The sequence below is a fragment of the Hyla sarda genome, unplaced genomic scaffold (assembly GCF_029499605.1).
Source record: "Hyla sarda isolate aHylSar1 unplaced genomic scaffold, aHylSar1.hap1 scaffold_903, whole genome shotgun sequence".
Lineage (NCBI taxonomy): Eukaryota > Metazoa > Chordata > Amphibia > Anura > Hylidae > Hyla > Hyla sarda.
In genome coordinates, this window is record NW_026610932.1 from 46615 (window position 1) to 66490 (window position 19876).

General features: G+C 48.7%; 1 protein-coding gene across 1 annotated transcript in view; it reads left to right on the forward strand.

Moving 5' to 3' along the window:
- The window catches only part of GPR156 (G protein-coupled receptor 156), a 77635-nt gene that overhangs the window by 35318 nt on the left and 22441 nt on the right, over positions 1-19876 (forward strand). Inside the window, exon 6 of the mRNA XM_056554804.1 lies at positions 646-771. Within this exon, the coding sequence (XP_056410779.1) occupies positions 646-771 (126 nt within the window). The remainder of the gene's footprint in view (positions 1-645; positions 772-19876) is intronic.

Sequence of the window (19876 nt, forward strand, 5' to 3'; positions counted from 1 at the left end):
TGTACATACATTACATTACTTATCCTGTACTGATCCTGAGTTATATCCTGTATTATACTCCAGAGCTGTACTCACTATTCTGCTGGTGAGGTCACTGTGTACATACAATACATTGCATTACTTATCATGTACTGAGCCTGAGTTATATCCTGTATTATACTCCAGAGCTGTACTCACTATTCTGCTGGTGAGATCACTGTGTATATATATTACATTACTTATCCTGTACTGATCCTGAGTTATATCCTGTATTATACCCCAGAGCTGTACTCACTATTCTGCTGGTGGAGTCACTGTGTACATACATTGCATTACTTATCATGTACTGAGCCTGAGTTATATCCTGTATTATACTCCAGAGATGTACTCACTATTCAGCTGGTGAGGTCACTGTGTACATACAATACATTGCATTACTTATCATGTACTGAGCCGGAGTTATATCCTGTATTATACTCCAGAGCTGCACTCCCTGCTTGTTCAGTGTCTGCTTAAAATTTAGCTAAATGTTTTTAGCAACAAACAAGAAGATTGTGCAGCTTTGGAGGTTGTGGGGGGGGGACTATCCTCTTAGTCGGTGTGAGGTGCGGGGATGATCACAGGGATGTATGTGATCCTGACTCCGGATTCTTCTCTTCCCTACAGATTATAAAGGACATCACCCTGCTGGGGCTGGAGGCTGCGCTGCTCTTCCTGGATGCTCTGCTGCTCCTCTCCTGGGTGTTTTCTGACCCTGTGACCTGTGTCCTGAATGTGACCGCCGGCATCAAGGTGACCAGACCAGAGGGTGGACACTGTATAGGGTCACTGCTTGTAAAACAGACTGGATGATAAACAGTGAGGCATGAGGCCTGGCCTACAGTTCTGTATGAGGCCCGGTCTACAGTTCTGTATGAGATGAGGCCCGGTCTACAGTTCTGTATGAGATGAGGCCCGGTCTACAGTTCTGTATGAGAAGAGGCCCGGTCTACAGTTCCGTATGAGATGAGGCCTGGTCTACAGTTCTGTATGAGATGAGGCCCGGTCTACAGTTCTGTATGAGATGAGGCCCGGTCTACAGTTCTGTATGAGATGAGGCCCGGTCTACAGTTCTGTATGAGATGAGGCCCGGTCTACAGTTCTGTATGAGATGAGGCCCGGCCTACAGTTCTGTATCAGATGAGGCCTGGTCTACAGTTCCGTATGAGATGAGGCCCGGTCTACAGTTCCGTATGAGATGAGGCCTGGTCTACAGTTCTGTATGAGATGAGGCCTGGTCTACAGTTCTGTATGAGATGAGGCCTGGTCTACAGTTCTTTATCAGATGAGGCCCGGTCTACAGTTCTGTATGAGATGAGGCCTGGTCTACAGTTCTGTATGAGATGAGGCCTGGTCTACAGTTCTGTATGAGATGAGGCCTAGTCTACAGTTCTGTATGAGATGAGGCCCGGCCTACAGTTCTGTATGTGATGAGGCCTGGTCTACAGTTCTGTATCAGATGAGGCCCGGTCTACAGTTCTGTATCAGATGAGGCCTGGTCTACAGTTCTGTATGAGGTGAGGCCCGGCCTACAGTTCTGTATCAGATGAGGCCTGGTCTACAGTTCTGTATGTGATGAGGCCTGGTCTACAGTTCTGTAGGAGATGAGGCCCGATCTACAGTTCTGTATCAGATGAGGCCTGGTCTACAGTTCCGTATGAGATGAGGCCCGGTCTACAGTTCCGTATGAGATGAGGCCTGGTCTACAGTTCTGTATGAGATGAGGCCTGGTCTACAGTTCTGTATGAGATGAGGCCTGGTCTACAGTTCTGTATGAGATGAGGCCTAGTCTACAGTTCTGTATGAGATGAGGCCCGGCCTACAGTTCTGTATGTGATGAGGCCCGGTCTACAGTTCTGTATCAGATGAGGCCTGGTCTACAGTTCTGTATGAGGTGAGGCCTGGTCTACAGTTCTGTATGAGATGAGGCCTAGTCTACAGTTCGGTCTCAGATGAGGCCTGGTCTAAAGTTCCGTCTCAGATGAGGCCCGGTCTACAGTTCTGTATGAGATAAGGCCTGGTCTACAGTTCTGTATGAGATAAGGCCTGGTCTACAGTTCCGTCTCAGATGAGGCTTAGTCTACAGTTCTGTATGAGATGAGGCCTAGTGTACAGTTCTGTATGAGATGAGGCCTGGTCTACAGTTCTGTATGAGATAAGGCCTGGTGTACAGTTCTGTATGAGATGAGGCCTGGTGTACAGTTCTGTATTACATGAGGCCTGGTCTACAATTCTGTATGAGATGAGGCCTGGTCTACAGTTCTGTATGAGATGAGGCCTGGTCTACAGTTCTGTATGAGATGAAGCCCGGTCTACAGTTCTGTATGAGATGAGGCTTAGTCTACAGTTCTGTATGAGATGAGGCCTAGTGTACAGTTCTGTATGAGATGAGGCCTGGTCTACAGTTCTGCATCACATGAGGCCTGGTCTACAATTCTGTATGAGATGAGGCCTGGTCTACAGTTCTGTATGAGATGAGGCCCGGTCTACAGTTCTGTATGAGATGAGGCCCGGTCTACAGTTCTGTATGAGATGAGGCCTGGTCTACAGTTCTGTATGAGATGAGGCCTGGTCTACAGTTCTTTATGAGATGACGCCCGGTCTACAGTTCTGTATGAGATGAGGCCTGGTCTACAGTTCTGTATCAGAAGAGGCCCGGTCTACAGTTCTGTATCAGATGAGGCCCGGTCTACAGTTCTGTATGAGATGAGGCCTGGTCTACAGTTCCGTCTAAGATGAGGCCTGGTCTACAGTTCCGCCACAGATGAGGCCCGGTCTACAGTTCTGTATGAGATGAGGCCTGGTCTACAGTTCTGTATGAGATAAGGCCTGGTCTACAGTTCCGTCTCAGATGAGGCCCGCTCTGCAGTTCTGTATGAGATGAGGCCCGGTCTACAGTTCTGTATGAGATATGGCCTGGTGTACAGTTCTGTATGAGATGAGGCCTGGTCTACAGTTCTGTATCACATGAGGCCTGGTCTACAATTCTGTATGAGATGAGGCCTGGTCTACAGTTCTGTATGAGATGAGGCCTCGTCTACAGTTCTGTATGAGATGAGGCCCGGTCTACAGTTCTGTATGAGATGAGGCTTAGTCTACAGTTCTGTATGAGATGAGGCCTAGTGTACAGTTCTGTATGAGATGAGGCCTGGTCTACAGTTCTGTATGAGATGAGGCCTAGTCTACAGTTCTGTATGAGATAAGGCCTGGTCTACAGTTCCGTCTCAGATGAGGCCTGGTCTAAAGTTCCGTCTCAGATGAGGCCCGGTCTACAGTTCTGTATGAGATAAGGCCTGGTCTACAGTTCTGTATGAGATAAGGCCTGGTCTACAGTTCCGTCTCAGATGAGGCCCGCTCTACAGTTCTGTATGAGATGAGGCCTAGTGTACAGTTCTGTATGAGATGAGGCCTGGTCTACAGTTCTGTATGAGATAAGGCCTGGTGTACAGTTCTGTATGAGATGAGGTCTGGTCTACAGTTCTGTATGAGATAAGGCCTGGTCTACAATTCTGTATGAGATGAGGCCTGGTCTACAGTTCTGTATGACGGTCTACAGCTCTGTATGAGATGAGGCCCGGTCTACAGTTCTGTATGAGATGAGGCTTAGTCTACAGTTCTGTATGAGATGAGGCCTAGTGTACAGTTCTGTATGAGATGAGGCCTGGTCTACAGTTCTGTATGAGATGATGCCTGGTCTACTGTTCTGTATCACATGAGGCCTGGTCTACAATTCTGTATCAGATGAGGCCTGGTCTACAGTTCTGTATGAGATGAGGCCCGGTCTACAGTTCTGTATGAGATAAGGCCTGGTCTACAATTCTGTATGAGATGAGGCCTGGTCTACAGTTCTGTATGAGATGAGGCCTGGTCTACAGTTCTGTATGAGATGAGGCCCGGTCTACAGTTCTGCATCAGATGAGGCCCGGTCTACAGTTCTGTATGAGATGAGGCCTGGTCTACTGTTCTGTATGAGATGAGGCCTGGTCTACAGTTCTTTATGAGATGAGGCCCGGTCTACAGTTCTGTATGCGATGAGGCCTGGTCTACAGTTCTGTATCAGAAGAGGCCCGGTCTACAGTTCTGTATGAGATGAGGCCCGGTCTACAGTTCTGTATCAGATGAGGCCCGGTCTACAGTTCTGTATGAGATGAGGCCTGGTCTACAGTTCTTTATGAGATGAGGCCTGGTCTACAGTTCTGTATGAGATGAGGCCTAGTCTACAGTTCCGTCTCAGATGAGGCCTGGTCTACAGTTCCGTCTCAGATGAGGCCCGGTCTACAGTTCTGTATGAGATGAGGCCTGGTCTACAGTTCTGTATGAGATATGGCCTGGTGTACAGTTCTGTATGAGATGAGGCCTGGTGTACAGTTCTGTATCACATGAGGCCTGGTCTACAGTTCTGTATGAGATGAGGCCTGGTCTACAGTTCTGTATGAGATGAGGCCTAGTCTACAGTTCTGTATGAGATAAGGCCTGGTCTACAGTTCCGTCTCAGATGAGGCCTGGTCTAAAGTTCCGTCTCAGATGAGGCCCGGTCTACAGTTCTGTATGAGATAAGGCCTGGTCTACAGTTCTGTATGAGATAAGGCCTGGTCTACAGTTCCGTCTCAGATGAGGCCCGCTCTACAGTTCTGTATGAGATGAGGCCTAGTGTACAGTTCTGTATGAGATGAGGCCTGGTCTACAGTTCTGTATGAGATGAGGCCTGGTGTACAGAACTGTATGAGATGAGGCCTGGTCTACAGTTCTGTATCACATGAGGCCTGGTCTACAATTCTGTATGAGATGAGGCCTGGTCTACAGTTCTGTATGAGATGAGGCCCGGTCTACAGCTCTGTATGAGATGAGGCCCGGTCTACAGTTCTGTATGAGATGAGGCTTAGTCTACAGTTCTGTATGAGATGAGGCCTAGTGTACAGTTCTGTATGAGATGAGGCCTGGTCTACAGTTCTGTATGAGATGATGCCTGGTCTACAGTTCTGTATCACATGAGGCCTGGTCTACAATTCTGTATGAGATGAGGCCTGGTCTACAGTTCTGTATGAGATGAGGCCCGGTCTACAGTTCTGTATGAGATGAGGCTTAGTCTACAGTTCTGTATGAGATGAGGCCTAGTGTACAGTTCTGTATGAGATGAGGCCTGGTCTACAGTTCTGTATGAGATGATGCCTGGTCTACAGTTCTGTATCACATGAGGCCTGGTCTACAATTCTGTATCAGATGAGGCCTGGTCTACAGTTCTGTATGAGATGAGGCCCGGTCTACAGTTCTGTATGAGATAAGGCCTGGTCTACAATTCTGTATGAGATGAGGCCTGGTCTACAGTTCTGTATGAGATGAGGCCTGGTCTACAGTTCTGTATGAGATGAGGCCCGGTCTACAGTTCTGCATCAGATGAGGCCCGGTCTACAGTTCTGTATGAGATGAGGCCTGGTCTACTCTTCTGTATGAGATGAGGCCTGGTCTACAGTTCTTTATGAGATGAGGCCCGGTCTACAGTTCTGTATGCGATGAGGCCTGGTCTACAGTTCTGTATCAGAAGAGGCCCGGTCTACAGTTCTGTATGAGATGAGGCCCGGTCTACAGTTCTGTATCAGATGAGGCCCGGTCTACAGTTCTGTATGAGATGAGGCCTGGTCTACAGTTCTTTATGAGATGAGGCCTGGTCTACAGTTCTGTATGAGATGAGGCCTAGTCTACAGTTCCGTCTCAGATGAGGCCTGGTCTACAGTTCCGTCTCAGATGAGGCCCGGTCTACAGTTCTGTATGAGATGAGGCCTGGTCTACAGTTCTGTATGAGATATGGCCTGGTGTACAGTTCTGTATGAGATGAGGCCTGGTGTACAGTTCTGTATCACATGAGGCCTGGTCTACAGTTCTGTATGAGATGAGGCCTGGTCTACAGTTCTGTATGAGATGAGGCCTAGTCTACAGTTCTGTATGAGATAAGGCCTGGTCTACAGTTCCGTCTCAGATGAGGCCTGGTCTAAAGTTCCGTCTCAGATGAGGCCCGGTCTACAGTTCTGTATGAGATAAGGCCTGGTCTACAGTTCTGTATGAGATAAGGCCTGGTCTACAGTTCCGTCTCAGATGAGGCCCGCTCTACAGTTCTGTATGAGATGAGGCCTAGTGTACAGTTCTGTATGAGATGAGGCCTGGTCTACAGTTCTGTATGAGATGAGGCCTGGTGTACAGTTCTGTATGAGATGAGGCCTGGTCTACAGTTCTGTATCACATGAGGCCTGGTCTACAATTCTGTATGAGATGAGGCCTGGTCTACAGTTCTGTATGAGATGAGGCCCGGTCTACAGCTCTGTATGAGATGAGGCCCGGTCTACAGTTCTGTATGAGATGAGGCTTAGTCTACAGTTCTGTATGAGATGAGGCCTAGTGTACAGTTCTGTATGAGATGAGGCCTGGTCTACAGTTCTGTATGAGATGATGCCTGGTCTACAGTTCTGTATCACATGAGGCCTGGTCTACAATGCTGTATGAGATGAGGCTGGGTCTACAGTTCTGTATGAGATGAGGCCCGGTCTACAGTTCTGTATGAGATAAGGCCTGGTCTACAATTCTGTATGAGATGAGGCCTGGTCTACAGTTCTGTATGAGATGAGGCCTGGTCTACAGTTCTGTATGAGATGAGGCCCGGTCTACAGTTCTGCATCAGATGAGGCCCGGTCTACAGTTCTGTATGAGATGAGGCCTGGTCTACTGTTCTGTATGAGATGAGGCCTGGTCTACAGTTCTTTATAAGATGAGGCCCGGTCTACAGTTCTGTATGCGATGAGGCCTGGTCTACAGTTCTGTATCAGAAGAGGCCCGGTCTACAGTTCTGTATCAGATGAGGCCCGGTCTACAGTTCTGTATCAGATGAGGCCCGGTCTACAGTTCTGTATCAGATGAGGCCCGGTCTACAGTTCTGTATGAGATGAGGCCTGGTCTACAGTTCTTTATGAGATGAGGCCTGGTCTACAGTTCTGTATGAGATGAGGCCTAGTCTACAGTTCCGTCTCAGATGAGGCCTGGTCTACAGTTCCGTCTCAGATGAGGCCCGGTCTACAGTTCTGTATGAGATGAGGCCTGGTCTACAGTTCTGTATGAGATATGGCCTGGTGTACAGTTCTGTATGAGATGAGGCCTGGTGTACAGTTCTGTATCACATGAGGCCTGGTCTACAGTTCTGTATGAGATGAGGCCTGGTCTACAGTTCTGTATGAGATGAGGCCTAGTCTACAGTTCTGTATGAGATAAGGCCTGGTCTACAGTTCCGTCTCAGATGAGGCCTGGTCTAAAGTTCCGTCTCAGATGAGGCCCGGTCTACAGTTCTGTATGAGATAAGGCCTGGTCTACAGTTCCGTCTCAGATGAGGCCCGCTCTACAGTTCTGTATGAGATGAGGCCTAGTGTACAGTTCTGTATGAGATGAGGCCTGGTCTACAGTTCTGTATGAGATAAGGCCTGGTGTACAGTTCTGTATGAGATGAGGCCTGGTCTACAGTTCTGTATCACATGAGGCCTGGTCTACAATTCTGTATGAGATGAGGCCTGGTCTACAGTTCTGTATGAGATGAGGCCCGGTCTACAGCTCTGTATGAGATGAGGCCCGGTCTACAGTTCTGTATGAGATGAGGCTTAGTCTACAGTTCTGTATGAGATGAGGCCTAGTGTACAGTTCTGTATGAGATGAGGCCTGGTCTACAGTTCTGTAGGAGATGATGCCTGGTCTACAGTTCTGTATCACATGAGGCCTGGTCTACAATTCTGTATGAGATGAGGCCTGGTCTACAGTTCTGTATGAGATGAGGCCCGGTCTACAGTTCTGTATGAGATAAGGCCTGGTCTACAATTCTGTATGAGATGAGGCCTGGTCTACAGTTCTGTATGAGATGAGGCCTGGTCTACAGTTCTGTATGAGATGAGGCCCGGTCTACAGTTCTGCATCAGATGAGGCCCGGTCTACAGTTCTGTATGAGATGAGGCCTGGTCTACTGTTCTGTATGAGATGAGGCCTGGTCTACAGTTCTTTATGAGATGAGGCCCGGTCTACAGTTCTGTATGCGATGAGGCCTGGTCTACAGTTCTGTATCAGAAGAGGCCCGGTCTACAGTTCTGTATCAGAAGAGGCCCGGTCTACAGTTCTGTATCAGATGAGGCCCGGTCTACAGTTCTGTATCAGATGAGGCCCGGTCTACAGTTCTGTATGAGATGAGGCCCGGTCTACAGTTCTGTATGAGATGAGGCCTGGTCTACAGTTCTTTATGAGATGAGGCCTGGTCTACAGTTCTGTATGAGATGAGGCCTAGTCTACAGTTCCGTCTCAGATGAGGCCTGGTCTACAGTTCCGTCTCAGATGAGGCCCGGTCTACAGTTCTGTATGAGATGAGGCCTGGTCTACAGTTCCGTCTCAGATGAGGCCCGCTCTACAGTTCTGTATGAGATATGGCCTGGTGTACAGTTCTGTATGAGATGAGGCCTGGTCTACAGTTCTGTATCACATGAGGCCTGGTCTACAGTTCTGTATGAGATGAGGCCTGGTCTACAGTTCTGTATGAAATGAGGCCCGGTGTACAGTTCTGTATGAGATGAGGCTTAGTCTACAGTTCTGTATGAGATGAGGCCTAGTGTACAGTTCTGTATGAGATGAGGCCTGGTCTACAGTTCTGTATGAGATGAGGCCTGGTCTACAATTCTGTATGAGATGAGGCCTGGTCTACAGTTCTGTATGAGATGAGGCCCGGTCTACAGTTCTGTATGAGATGAGGCCCGGTCTACAGTTCTGTATGAGATGAGGCCCGGTCTACAGTTCTGTATGAGATGAGGCCTGGTCTACATTTCTGTATGAGATGAGGCCCAGTCTACAGTTCTGTATGAGATGAGGCCTGGTCTACAGTTCTGTATGAGATGAGGCCCAGTCTACAGTTCTGTATGAGATGAGGCCCGGTCTACAGTTCTGTATCAGATGAGGCCTGGTCTACAGTTCTGTATGAGATGAGGCCTTGTCTACAGTTCTGTATGAGATGAGGCCCGGTCTACAGTTCTGTATGAGATGAGGCCCGGTCTACAGTTCTGTATGAGATGAGGCCCGGTCTACAGTTCTGTATCAGATGATGCCTGGTCTACAGTTCTGTATGAGATGAGGCCCGGTCTACAGTTCTGTATGAGATGAGGCCCAGTCTACAGTTCTGTATGAGATGAGGCCCGGTCTACAGTTCTGTATGAGATGAGGCCCGGTCTACAGTTCTGTATCAGATGAGGCCTGGTCTACAGTTCTGTATGAGATGAGGCCTTGTCTACAGTTCTGTATGAGATGAGGCCCGGTCTACAGTTCTGTATGAGATGAGGCCTGATCTACAGTTCTGTATCAGATGAGGCCCGGTCTACAGTTCTGTATGAGATGAGGCCTGGTCTACAGATCTGTATGAGATGAGGCTCGGTCTACAGTTCTGTATCAGATGAGGCCTGGTCTACAGTTCTGTATGAGATGAGGCCTTGTCTACAGTTCTGTATGAGATGAGGCCCGGTCTACAGTTCTGTATGAGATGAGGCCTGGTCTACAGTTCTGTATCAGATGAGGCCCGGTCTACAGTTCTGTATGAGATGAGGCCCGGTCTACAGTTCTGTATGAGATGAGGCCTGGTCTACAGTTCTGTATGAGATGAGGCCTGGTCTACAGTTCTTTATGAGATGACGCCCGGTCTACAGTTCTGTATGAGATGAGGCCTGGTCTACAGTTCTGTATCAGAAGAGGCCCGGTCTACAGTTCTGTATCAGATGAGGCCCGGTCTACAGTTCTGTATGAGATGAGGCCTGGTCTACAGTTCCGTCTAAGATGAGGCCTGGTCTACAGTTCCGCCACAGATGAGGCCCGGTCTACAGTTCTGTATGAGATGAGGCCTGGTCTACAGTTCTGTATGAGATAAGGCCTGGTCTACAGTTCCGTCTCAGATGAGGCCCGCTCTGCAGTTCTGTATGAGATGAGGCCCGGTCTACAGTTCTGTATGAGATATGGCCTGGTGTACAGTTCTGTATGAGATGAGGCCTGGTCTACAGTTCTGTATCACATGAGGCCTGGTCTACAATTCTGTATGAGATGAGGCCTGGTCTACAGTTCTGTATGAGATGAGGCCTCGTCTACAGTTCTGTATGAGATGAGGCCCGGTCTACAGTTCTGTATGAGATGAGGCTTAGTCTACAGTTCTGTATGAGATGAGGCCTAGTGTACAGTTCTGTATGAGATGAGGCCCGGTCTACAGTTCTGTATGAGATAAGGCCTGGTCTACAATTCTGTATGAGATGAGGCCTGGTCTACAGTTCTGTATGAGATGAGGCCTGGTCTACAGTTCTGTATGAGATGAGGCCCGGTCTACAGTTCTGCATCAGATGAGGCCCGGTCTACAGTTCTGTATGAGATGAGGCCTGGTCTACTGTTCTGTATGAGATGAGGCCTGGTCTACAGTTCTTTATGAGATGAGGCCCGGTCTACAGTTCTGTATGCGATGAGGCCTGGTCTACAGTTCTGTATCAGAAGAGGCCCGGTCTACAGTTCTGTATGAGATGAGGCCCGGTCTACAGTTCTGTATCAGATGAGGCCCGGTCTACAGTTCTGTATGAGATGAGGCCTGGTCTACAGTTCTTTATGAGATGAGGCCTGGTCTACAGTTCTGTATGAGATGAGGCCTAGTCTACAGTTCCGTCTCAGATGAGGCCTGGTCTACAGTTCCGTCTCAGATGAGGCCCGGTCTACAGTTCTGTATGAGATGAGGCCTGGTCTACAGTTCTGTATGAGATATGGCCTGGTGTACAGTTCTGTATGAGATGAGGCCTGGTGTACAGTTCTGTATCACATGAGGCCTGGTCTACAGTTCTGTATGAGATGAGGCCTGGTCTACAGTTCTGTATGAGATGAGGCCTAGTCTACAGTTCTGTATGAGATAAGGCCTGGTCTACAGTTCCGTCTCAGATGAGGCCTGGTCTAAAGTTCCGTCTCAGATGAGGCCCGGTCTACAGTTCTGTATGAGATAAGGCCTGGTCTACAGTTCTGTATGAGATAAGGCCTGGTCTACAGTTCCGTCTCAGATGAGGCCCGCTCTACAGTTCTGTATGAGATGAGGCCTAGTGTACAGTTCTGTATGAGATGAGGCCTGGTCTACAGTTCTGTATGAGATGAGGCCTGGTGTACAGAACTGTATGAGATGAGGCCTGGTCTACAGTTCTGTATCACATGAGGCCTGGTCTACAATTCTGTATGAGATGAGGCCTGGTCTACAGTTCTGTATGAGATGAGGCCCGGTCTACAGCTCTGTATGAGATGAGGCCCGGTCTACAGTTCTGTATGAGATGAGGCTTAGTCTACAGTTCTGTATGAGATGAGGCCTAGTGTACAGTTCTGTATGAGATGAGGCCTGGTCTACAGTTCTGTATGAGATGATGCCTGGTCTACAGTTCTGTATCACATGAGGCCTGGTCTACAATTCTGTATGAGATGAGGCCTGGTCTACAGTTCTGTATGAGATGAGGCCCGGTCTACAGTTCTGTATGAGATGAGGCTTAGTCTACAGTTCTGTATGAGATGAGGCCTAGTGTACAGTTCTGTATGAGATGAGGCCTGGTCTACAGTTCTGTATGAGATGATGCCTGGTCTACAGTTCTGTATCACATGAGGCCTGGTCTACAATTCTGTATCAGATGAGGCCTGGTCTACAGTTCTGTATGAGATGAGGCCCGGTCTACAGTTCTGTATGAGATAAGGCCTGGTCTACAATTCTGTATGAGATGAGGCCTGGTCTACAGTTCTGTATGAGATGAGGCCTGGTCTACAGTTCTGTATGAGATGAGGCCCGGTCTACAGTTCTGCATCAGATGAGGCCCGGTCTACAGTTCTGTATGAGATGAGGCCTGGTCTACTCTTCTGTATGAGATGAGGCCTGGTCTACAGTTCTTTATGAGATGAGGCCCGGTCTACAGTTCTGTATGCGATGAGGCCTGGTCTACAGTTCTGTATCAGAAGAGGCCCGGTCTACAGTTCTGTATGAGATGAGGCCCGGTCTACAGTTCTGTATCAGATGAGGCCCGGTCTACAGTTCTGTATGAGATGAGGCCTGGTCTACAGTTCTTTATGAGATGAGGCCTGGTCTACAGTTCTGTATGAGATGAGGCCTAGTCTACAGTTCCGTCTCAGATGAGGCCTGGTCTACAGTTCCGTCTCAGATGAGGCCCGGTCTACAGTTCTGTATGAGATGAGGCCTGGTCTACAGTTCTGTATGAGATATGGCCTGGTGTACAGTTCTGTATGAGATGAGGCCTGGTGTACAGTTCTGTATCACATGAGGCCTGGTCTACAGTTCTGTATGAGATGAGGCCTGGTCTACAGTTCTGTATGAGATGAGGCCTAGTCTACAGTTCTGTATGAGATAAGGCCTGGTCTACAGTTCCGTCTCAGATGAGGCCTGGTCTAAAGTTCCGTCTCAGATGAGGCCCGGTCTACAGTTCTGTATGAGATAAGGCCTGGTCTACAGTTCTGTATGAGATAAGGCCTGGTCTACAGTTCCGTCTCAGATGAGGCCCGCTCTACAGTTCTGTATGAGATGAGGCCTAGTGTACAGTTCTGTATGAGATGAGGCCTGGTCTACAGTTCTGTATGAGATGAGGCCTGGTGTACAGTTCTGTATGAGATGAGGCCTGGTCTACAGTTCTGTATCACATGAGGCCTGGTCTACAATTCTGTATGAGATGAGGCCTGGTCTACAGTTCTGTATGAGATGAGGCCCGGTCTACAGCTCTGTATGAGATGAGGCCCGGTCTACAGTTCTGTATGAGATGAGGCTTAGTCTACAGTTCTGTATGAGATGAGGCCTAGTGTACAGTTCTGTATGAGATGAGGCCTGGTCTACAGTTCTGTATGAGATGATGCCTGGTCTACAGTTCTGTATCACATGAGGCCTGGTCTACAATGCTGTATGAGATGAGGCTGGGTCTACAGTTCTGTATGAGATGAGGCCCGGTCTACAGTTCTGTATGAGATAAGGCCTGGTCTACAATTCTGTATGAGATGAGGCCTGGTCTACAGTTCTGTATGAGATGAGGCCTGGTCTACAGTTCTGTATGAGATGAGGCCCGGTCTACAGTTCTGCATCAGATGAGGCCCGGTCTACAGTTCTGTATGAGATGAGGCCTGGTCTACTGTTCTGTATGAGATGAGGCCTGGTCTACAGTTCTTTATAAGATGAGGCCCGGTCTACAGTTCTGTATGCGATGAGGCCTGGTCTACAGTTCTGTATCAGAAGAGGCCCGGTCTACAGTTCTGTATCAGATGAGGCCCGGTCTACAGTTCTGTATCAGATGAGGCCCGGTCTACAGTTCTGTATCAGATGAGGCCCGGTCTACAGTTCTGTATGAGATGAGGCCTGGTCTACAGTTCTTTATGAGATGAGGCCTGGTCTACAGTTCTGTATGAGATGAGGCCTAGTCTACAGTTCCGTCTCAGATGAGGCCTGGTCTACAGTTCCGTCTCAGATGAGGCCCGGTCTACAGTTCTGTATGAGATGAGGCCTGGTCTACAGTTCTGTATGAGATATGGCCTGGTGTACAGTTCTGTATGAGATGAGGCCTGGTGTACAGTTCTGTATCACATGAGGCCTGGTCTACAGTTCTGTATGAGATGAGGCCTGGTCTACAGTTCTGTATGAGATGAGGCCTAGTCTACAGTTCTGTATGAGATAAGGCCTGGTCTACAGTTCCGTCTCAGATGAGGCCTGGTCTAAAGTTCCGTCTCAGATGAGGCCCGGTCTACAGTTCTGTATGAGATAAGGCCTGGTCTACAGTTCCGTCTCAGATGAGGCCCGCTCTACAGTTCTGTATGAGATGAGGCCTAGTGTACAGTTCTGTATGAGATGAGGCCTGGTCTACAGTTCTGTATGAGATAAGGCCTGGTGTACAGTTCTGTATGAGATGAGGCCTGGTCTACAGTTCTGTATCACATGAGGCCTGGTCTACAATTCTGTATGAGATGAGGCCTGGTCTACAGTTCTGTATGAGATGAGGCCCGGTCTACAGCTCTGTATGAGATGAGGCCCGGTCTACAGTTCTGTATGAGATGAGGCTTAGTCTACAGTTCTGTATGAGATGAGGCCTAGTGTACAGTTCTGTATGAGATGAGGCCTGGTCTACAGTTCTGTAGGAGATGATGCCTGGTCTACAGTTCTGTATCACATGAGGCCTGGTCTACAATTCTGTATGAGATGAGGCCTGGTCTACAGTTCTGTATGAGATGAGGCCCGGTCTACAGTTCTGTATGAGATAAGGCCTGGTCTACAATTCTGTATGAGATGAGGCCTGGTCTACAGTTCTGTATGAGATGAGGCCTGGTCTACAGTTCTGTATGAGATGAGGCCCGGTCTACAGTTCTGCATCAGATGAGGCCCGGTCTACAGTTCTGTATGAGATGAGGCCTGGTCTACTGTTCTGTATGAGATGAGGCCTGGTCTACAGTTCTTTATGAGATGAGGCCCGGTCTACAGTTCTGTATGCGATGAGGCCTGGTCTACAGTTCTGTATCAGAAGAGGCCCGGTCTACAGTTCTGTATCAGAAGAGGCCCGGTCTACAGTTCTGTATCAGATGAGGCCCGGTCTACAGTTCTGTATCAGATGAGGCCCGGTCTACAGTTCTGTATGAGATGAGGCCCGGTCTACAGTTCTGTATGAGATGAGGCCTGGTCTACAGTTCTTTATGAGATGAGGCCTGGTCTACAGTTCTGTATGAGATGAGGCCTAGTCTACAGTTCCGTCTCAGATGAGGCCTGGTCTACAGTTCCGTCTCAGATGAGGCCCGGTCTACAGTTCTGTATGAGATGAGGCCTGGTCTACAGTTCCGTCTCAGATGAGGCCCGCTCTACAGTTCTGTATGAGATATGGCCTGGTGTACAGTTCTGTATGAGATGAGGCCTGGTCTACAGTTCTGTATCACATGAGGCCTGGTCTACAGTTCTGTATGAGATGAGGCCTGGTCTACAGTTCTGTATGAAATGAGGCCCGGTGTACAGTTCTGTATGAGATGAGGCTTAGTCTACAGTTCTGTATGAGATGAGGCCTAGTGTACAGTTCTGTATGAGATGAGGCCTGGTCTACAGTTCTGTATGAGATGAGGCCTGGTCTACAATTCTGTATGAGATGAGGCCTGGTCTACAGTTCTGTATGAGATGAGGCCCGGTCTACAGTTCTGTATGAGATGAGGCCCGGTCTACAGTTCTGTATGAGATGAGGCCCGGTCTACAGTTCTGTATGAGATGAGGCCTGGTCTACATTTCTGTATGAGATGAGGCCCAGTCTACAGTTCTGTATGAGATGAGGCCTGGTCTACAGTTCTGTATGAGATGAGGCCCAGTCTACAGTTCTGTATGAGATGAGGCCCGGTCTACAGTTCTGTATCAGATGAGGCCTGGTCTACAGTTCTGTATGAGATGAGGCCTTGTCTACAGTTCTGTATGAGATGAGGCCCGGTCTACAGTTCTGTATGAGATGAGGCCCGGTCTACAGTTCTGTATGAGATGAGGCCCGGTCTACAGTTCTGTATCAGATGATGCCTGGTCTACAGTTCTGTATGAGATGAGGCCCGGTCTACAGTTCTGTATGAGATGAGGCCCAGTCTACAGTTCTGTATGAGATGAGGCCCGGTCTACAGTTCTGTATGAGATGAGGCCCGGTCTACAGTTCTGTATCAGATGAGGCCTGGTCTACAGTTCTGTATGAGATGAGGCCTTGTCTACAGTTCTGTATGAGATGAGGCCCGGTCTACAGTTCTGTATGAGATGAGGCCTGATCTACAGTTCTGTATCAGATGAGGCCCGGTCTACAGTTCTGTATGAGATGAGGCCTGGTCTACAGATCTGTATGAGATGAGGCTCGGTCTACAGTTCTGTATCAGATGAGGCCTGGTCTACAGTTCTGTATGAGATGAGGCCTTGTCTACAGTTCTGTATGAGATGAGGCCCGGTCTACAGTTCTGTATGAGATGAGGCCTGGTCTACAGTTCTGTATCAGATGAGGCCCGGTCTACAGTTCTGTATGAGATGAGGCCCGGTCTACAGTTCTGTATGAGATGAGGCCTGGTCTACAGTTCTGTATGAGATGAGGCCTGGTCTACAGTTCTTTATGAGATGACGCCCGGTCTACAGTTCTGTATGAGATGAGGCCTGGTCTACAGTTCTGTATCAGAAGAGGCCCGGTCTACAGTTCTGTATCAGATGAGGCCCGGTCTACAGTTCTGTATGAGATGAGGCCTGGTCTACAGTTCCGTCTAAGATGAGGCCTGGTCTACAGTTCCGCCACAGATGAGGCCCGGTCTACAGTTCTGTATGAGATGAGGCCTGGTCTACAGTTCTGTATGAGATAAGGCCTGGTCTACAGTTCCGTCTCAGATGAGGCCCGCTCTGCAGTTCTGTATGAGATGAGGCCCGGTCTACAGTTCTGTATGAGATATGGCCTGGTGTACAGTTCTGTATGAGATGAGGCCTGGTCTACAGTTCTGTATCACATGAGGCCTGGTCTACAATTCTGTATGAGATGAGGCCTGGTCTACAGTTCTGTATGAGATGAGGCCTCGTCTACAGTTCTGTATGAGATGAGGCCCGGTCTACAGTTCTGTATGAGATGAGGCTTAGTCTACAGTTCTGTATGAGATGAGGCCTAGTGTACAGTTCTGTATGAGATGAGGCCTGGTCTACAGTTCTGTATGAGATGAGGCCTAGTCTACAGTTCTGTATGAGATAAGGCCTGGTCTACAGTTCCGTCTCAGATGAGGCCTGGTCTAAAGTTCCGTCTCAGATGAGGCCCGGTCTACAGTTCTGTATGAGATAAGGCCTGGTCTACAGTTCTGTATGAGATAAGGCCTGGTCTACAGTTCCGTCTCAGATGAGGCCCGCTCTACAGTTCTGTATGAGATGAGGCCTAGTGTACAGTTCTGTATGAGATGAGGCCTGGTCTACAGTTCTGTATGAGATAAGGCCTGGTGTACAGTTCTGTATGAGATGAGGTCTGGTCTACAGTTCTGTATGAGATAAGGCCTGGTCTACAATTCTGTATGAGATGAGGCCTGGTCTACAGTTCTGTATGACGGTCTACAGCTCTGTATGAGATGAGGCCCGGTCTACAGTTCTGTATGAGATGAGGCTTAGTCTACAGTTCTGTATGAGATGAGGCCTAGTGTACAGTTCTGTATGAGATGAGGCCTGGTCTACAGTTCTGTATGAGATGATGCCTGGTCTACTGTTCTGTATCACATGAGGCCTGGTCTACAATTCTGTATCAGATGAGGCCTGGTCTACAGTTCTGTATGAGATGAGGCCCGGTCTACAGTTCTGTATGAGATAAGGCCTGGTCTACAATTCTGTATGAGATGAGGCCTGGTCTACAGTTCTGTATGAGATGAGGCCTGGTCTACAGTTCTGTATGAGATGAGGCCCGGTCTACAGTTCTGCATCAGATGAGGCCCGGTCTACAGTTCTGTATGAGATGAGGCCTGGTCTACTGTTCTGTATGAGATGAGGCCTGGTCTACAGTTCTTTATGAGATGAGGCCCGGTCTACAGTTCTGTATGCGATGAGGCCTGGTCTACAGTTCTGTATCAGAAGAGGCCCGGTCTACAGTTCTGTATGAGATGAGGCCCGGTCTACAGTTCTGTATCAGATGAGGCCCGGTCTACAGTTCTGTATGAGATGAGGCCTGGTCTACAGTTCTTTATGAGATGAGGCCTGGTCTACAGTTCTGTATGAGATGAGGCCTAGTCTACAGTTCCGTCTCAGATGAGGCCTGGTCTACAGTTCCGTCTCAGATGAGGCCCGGTCTACAGTTCTGTATGAGATGAGGCCTGGTCTACAGTTCTGTATGAGATATGGCCTGGTGTACAGTTCTGTATGAGATGAGGCCTGGTGTACAGTTCTGTATCACATGAGGCCTGGTCTACAGTTCTGTATGAGATGAGGCCTGGTCTACAGTTCTGTATGAGATGAGGCCTAGTCTACAGTTCTGTATGAGATAAGGCCTGGTCTACAGTTCCGTCTCAGATGAGGCCTGGTCTAAAGTTCCGTCTCAGATGAGGCCCGGTCTACAGTTCTGTATGAGATAAGGCCTGGTCTACAGTTCTGTATGAGATAAGGCCTGGTCTACAGTTCCGTCTCAGATGAGGCCCGCTCTACAGTTCTGTATGAGATGAGGCCTAGTGTACAGTTCTGTATGAGATGAGGCCTGGTCTACAGTTCTGTATGAGATGAGGCCTGGTGTACAGAACTGTATGAGATGAGGCCTGGTCTACAGTTCTGTATCACATGAGGCCTGGTCTACAATTCTGTATGAGATGAGGCCTGGTCTACAGTTCTGTATGAGATGAGGCCCGGTCTACAGCTCTGTATGAGATGAGGCCCGGTCTACAGTTCTGTATGAGATGAGGCTTAGTCTACAGTTCTGTATGAGATGAGGCCTAGTGTACAGTTCTGTATGAGATGAGGCCTGGTCTACAGTTCTGTATGAGATGATGCCTGGTCTACAGTTCTGTATCACATGAGGCCTGGTCTACAATTCTGTATGAGATGAGGCCTGGTCTACAGTTCTGTATGAGATGAGGCCCGGTCTACAGTTCTGTATGAGATGAGGCTTAGTCTACAGTTCTGTATGAGATGAGGCCTAGTGTACAGTTCTGTATGAGATGAGGCCTGGTCTACAGTTCTGTATGAGATGATGCCTGGTCTACAGTTCTGTATCACATGAGGCCTGGTCTACAATTCTGTATCAGATGAGGCCTGGTCTACAGTTCTGTATGAGATGAGGCCCGGTCTACAGTTCTGTATGAGATAAGGCCTGGTCTACAATTCTGTATGAGATGAGGCCTGGTCTACAGTTCTGTATGAGATGAGGCCTGGTCTACAGTTCTGTATGAGATGAGGCCCGGTCTACAGTTCTGCATCAGATGAGGCCCGGTCTACAGTTCTGTATGAGATGAGGCCTGGTCTACTCTTCTGTATGAGATGAGGCCTGGTCTACAGTTCTTTATGAGATGAGGCCCGGTCTACAGTTCTGTATGCGATGAGGCCTGGTCTACAGTTCTGTATCAGAAGAGGCCCGGTCTACAGTTCTGTATGAGATGAGGCCCGGTCTACAGTTCTGTATCAGATGAGGCCCGGTCTACAGTTCTGTATGAGATGAGGCCTGGTCTACAGTTCTTTATGAGATGAGGCCTGGTCTACAGTTCTGTATGAGATGAGGCCTAGTCTACAGTTCCGTCTCAGATGAGGCCTGGTCTACAGTTCCGTCTCAGATGAGGCCCGGTCTACAGTTCTGTATGAGATGAGGCCTGGTCTACAGTTCTGTATGAGATATGGCCTGGTGTACAGTTCTGTATGAGATGAGGCCTGGTGTACAGTTCTGTATCACATGAGGCCTGGTCTACAGTTCTGTATGAGATGAGGCCTGGTCTACAGTTCTGTATGAGATGAGGCCTAGTCTACAGTTCTGTATGAGATAAGGCCTGGTCTACAGTTCCGTCTCAGATGAGGCCTGGTCTAAAGTTCCGTCTCAGATGAGGCCCGGTCTACAGTTCTGTATGAGATAAGGCCTGGTCTACAGTTCTGTATGAGATAAGGCCTGGTCTACAGTTCCGTCTCAGATGAGGCCCGCTCTACAGTTCTGTATGAGATGAGGCCTAGTGTACAGTTCTGTATGAGATGAGGCCTGGTCTACAGTTCTGTATGAGATGAGGCCTGGTGTACAGTTCTGTATGAGATGAGGCCTGGTCTACAGTTCTGTATCACATGAGGCCTGGTCTACAATTCTGTATGAGATGAGGCCTGGTCTACAGTTCTGTATGAGAT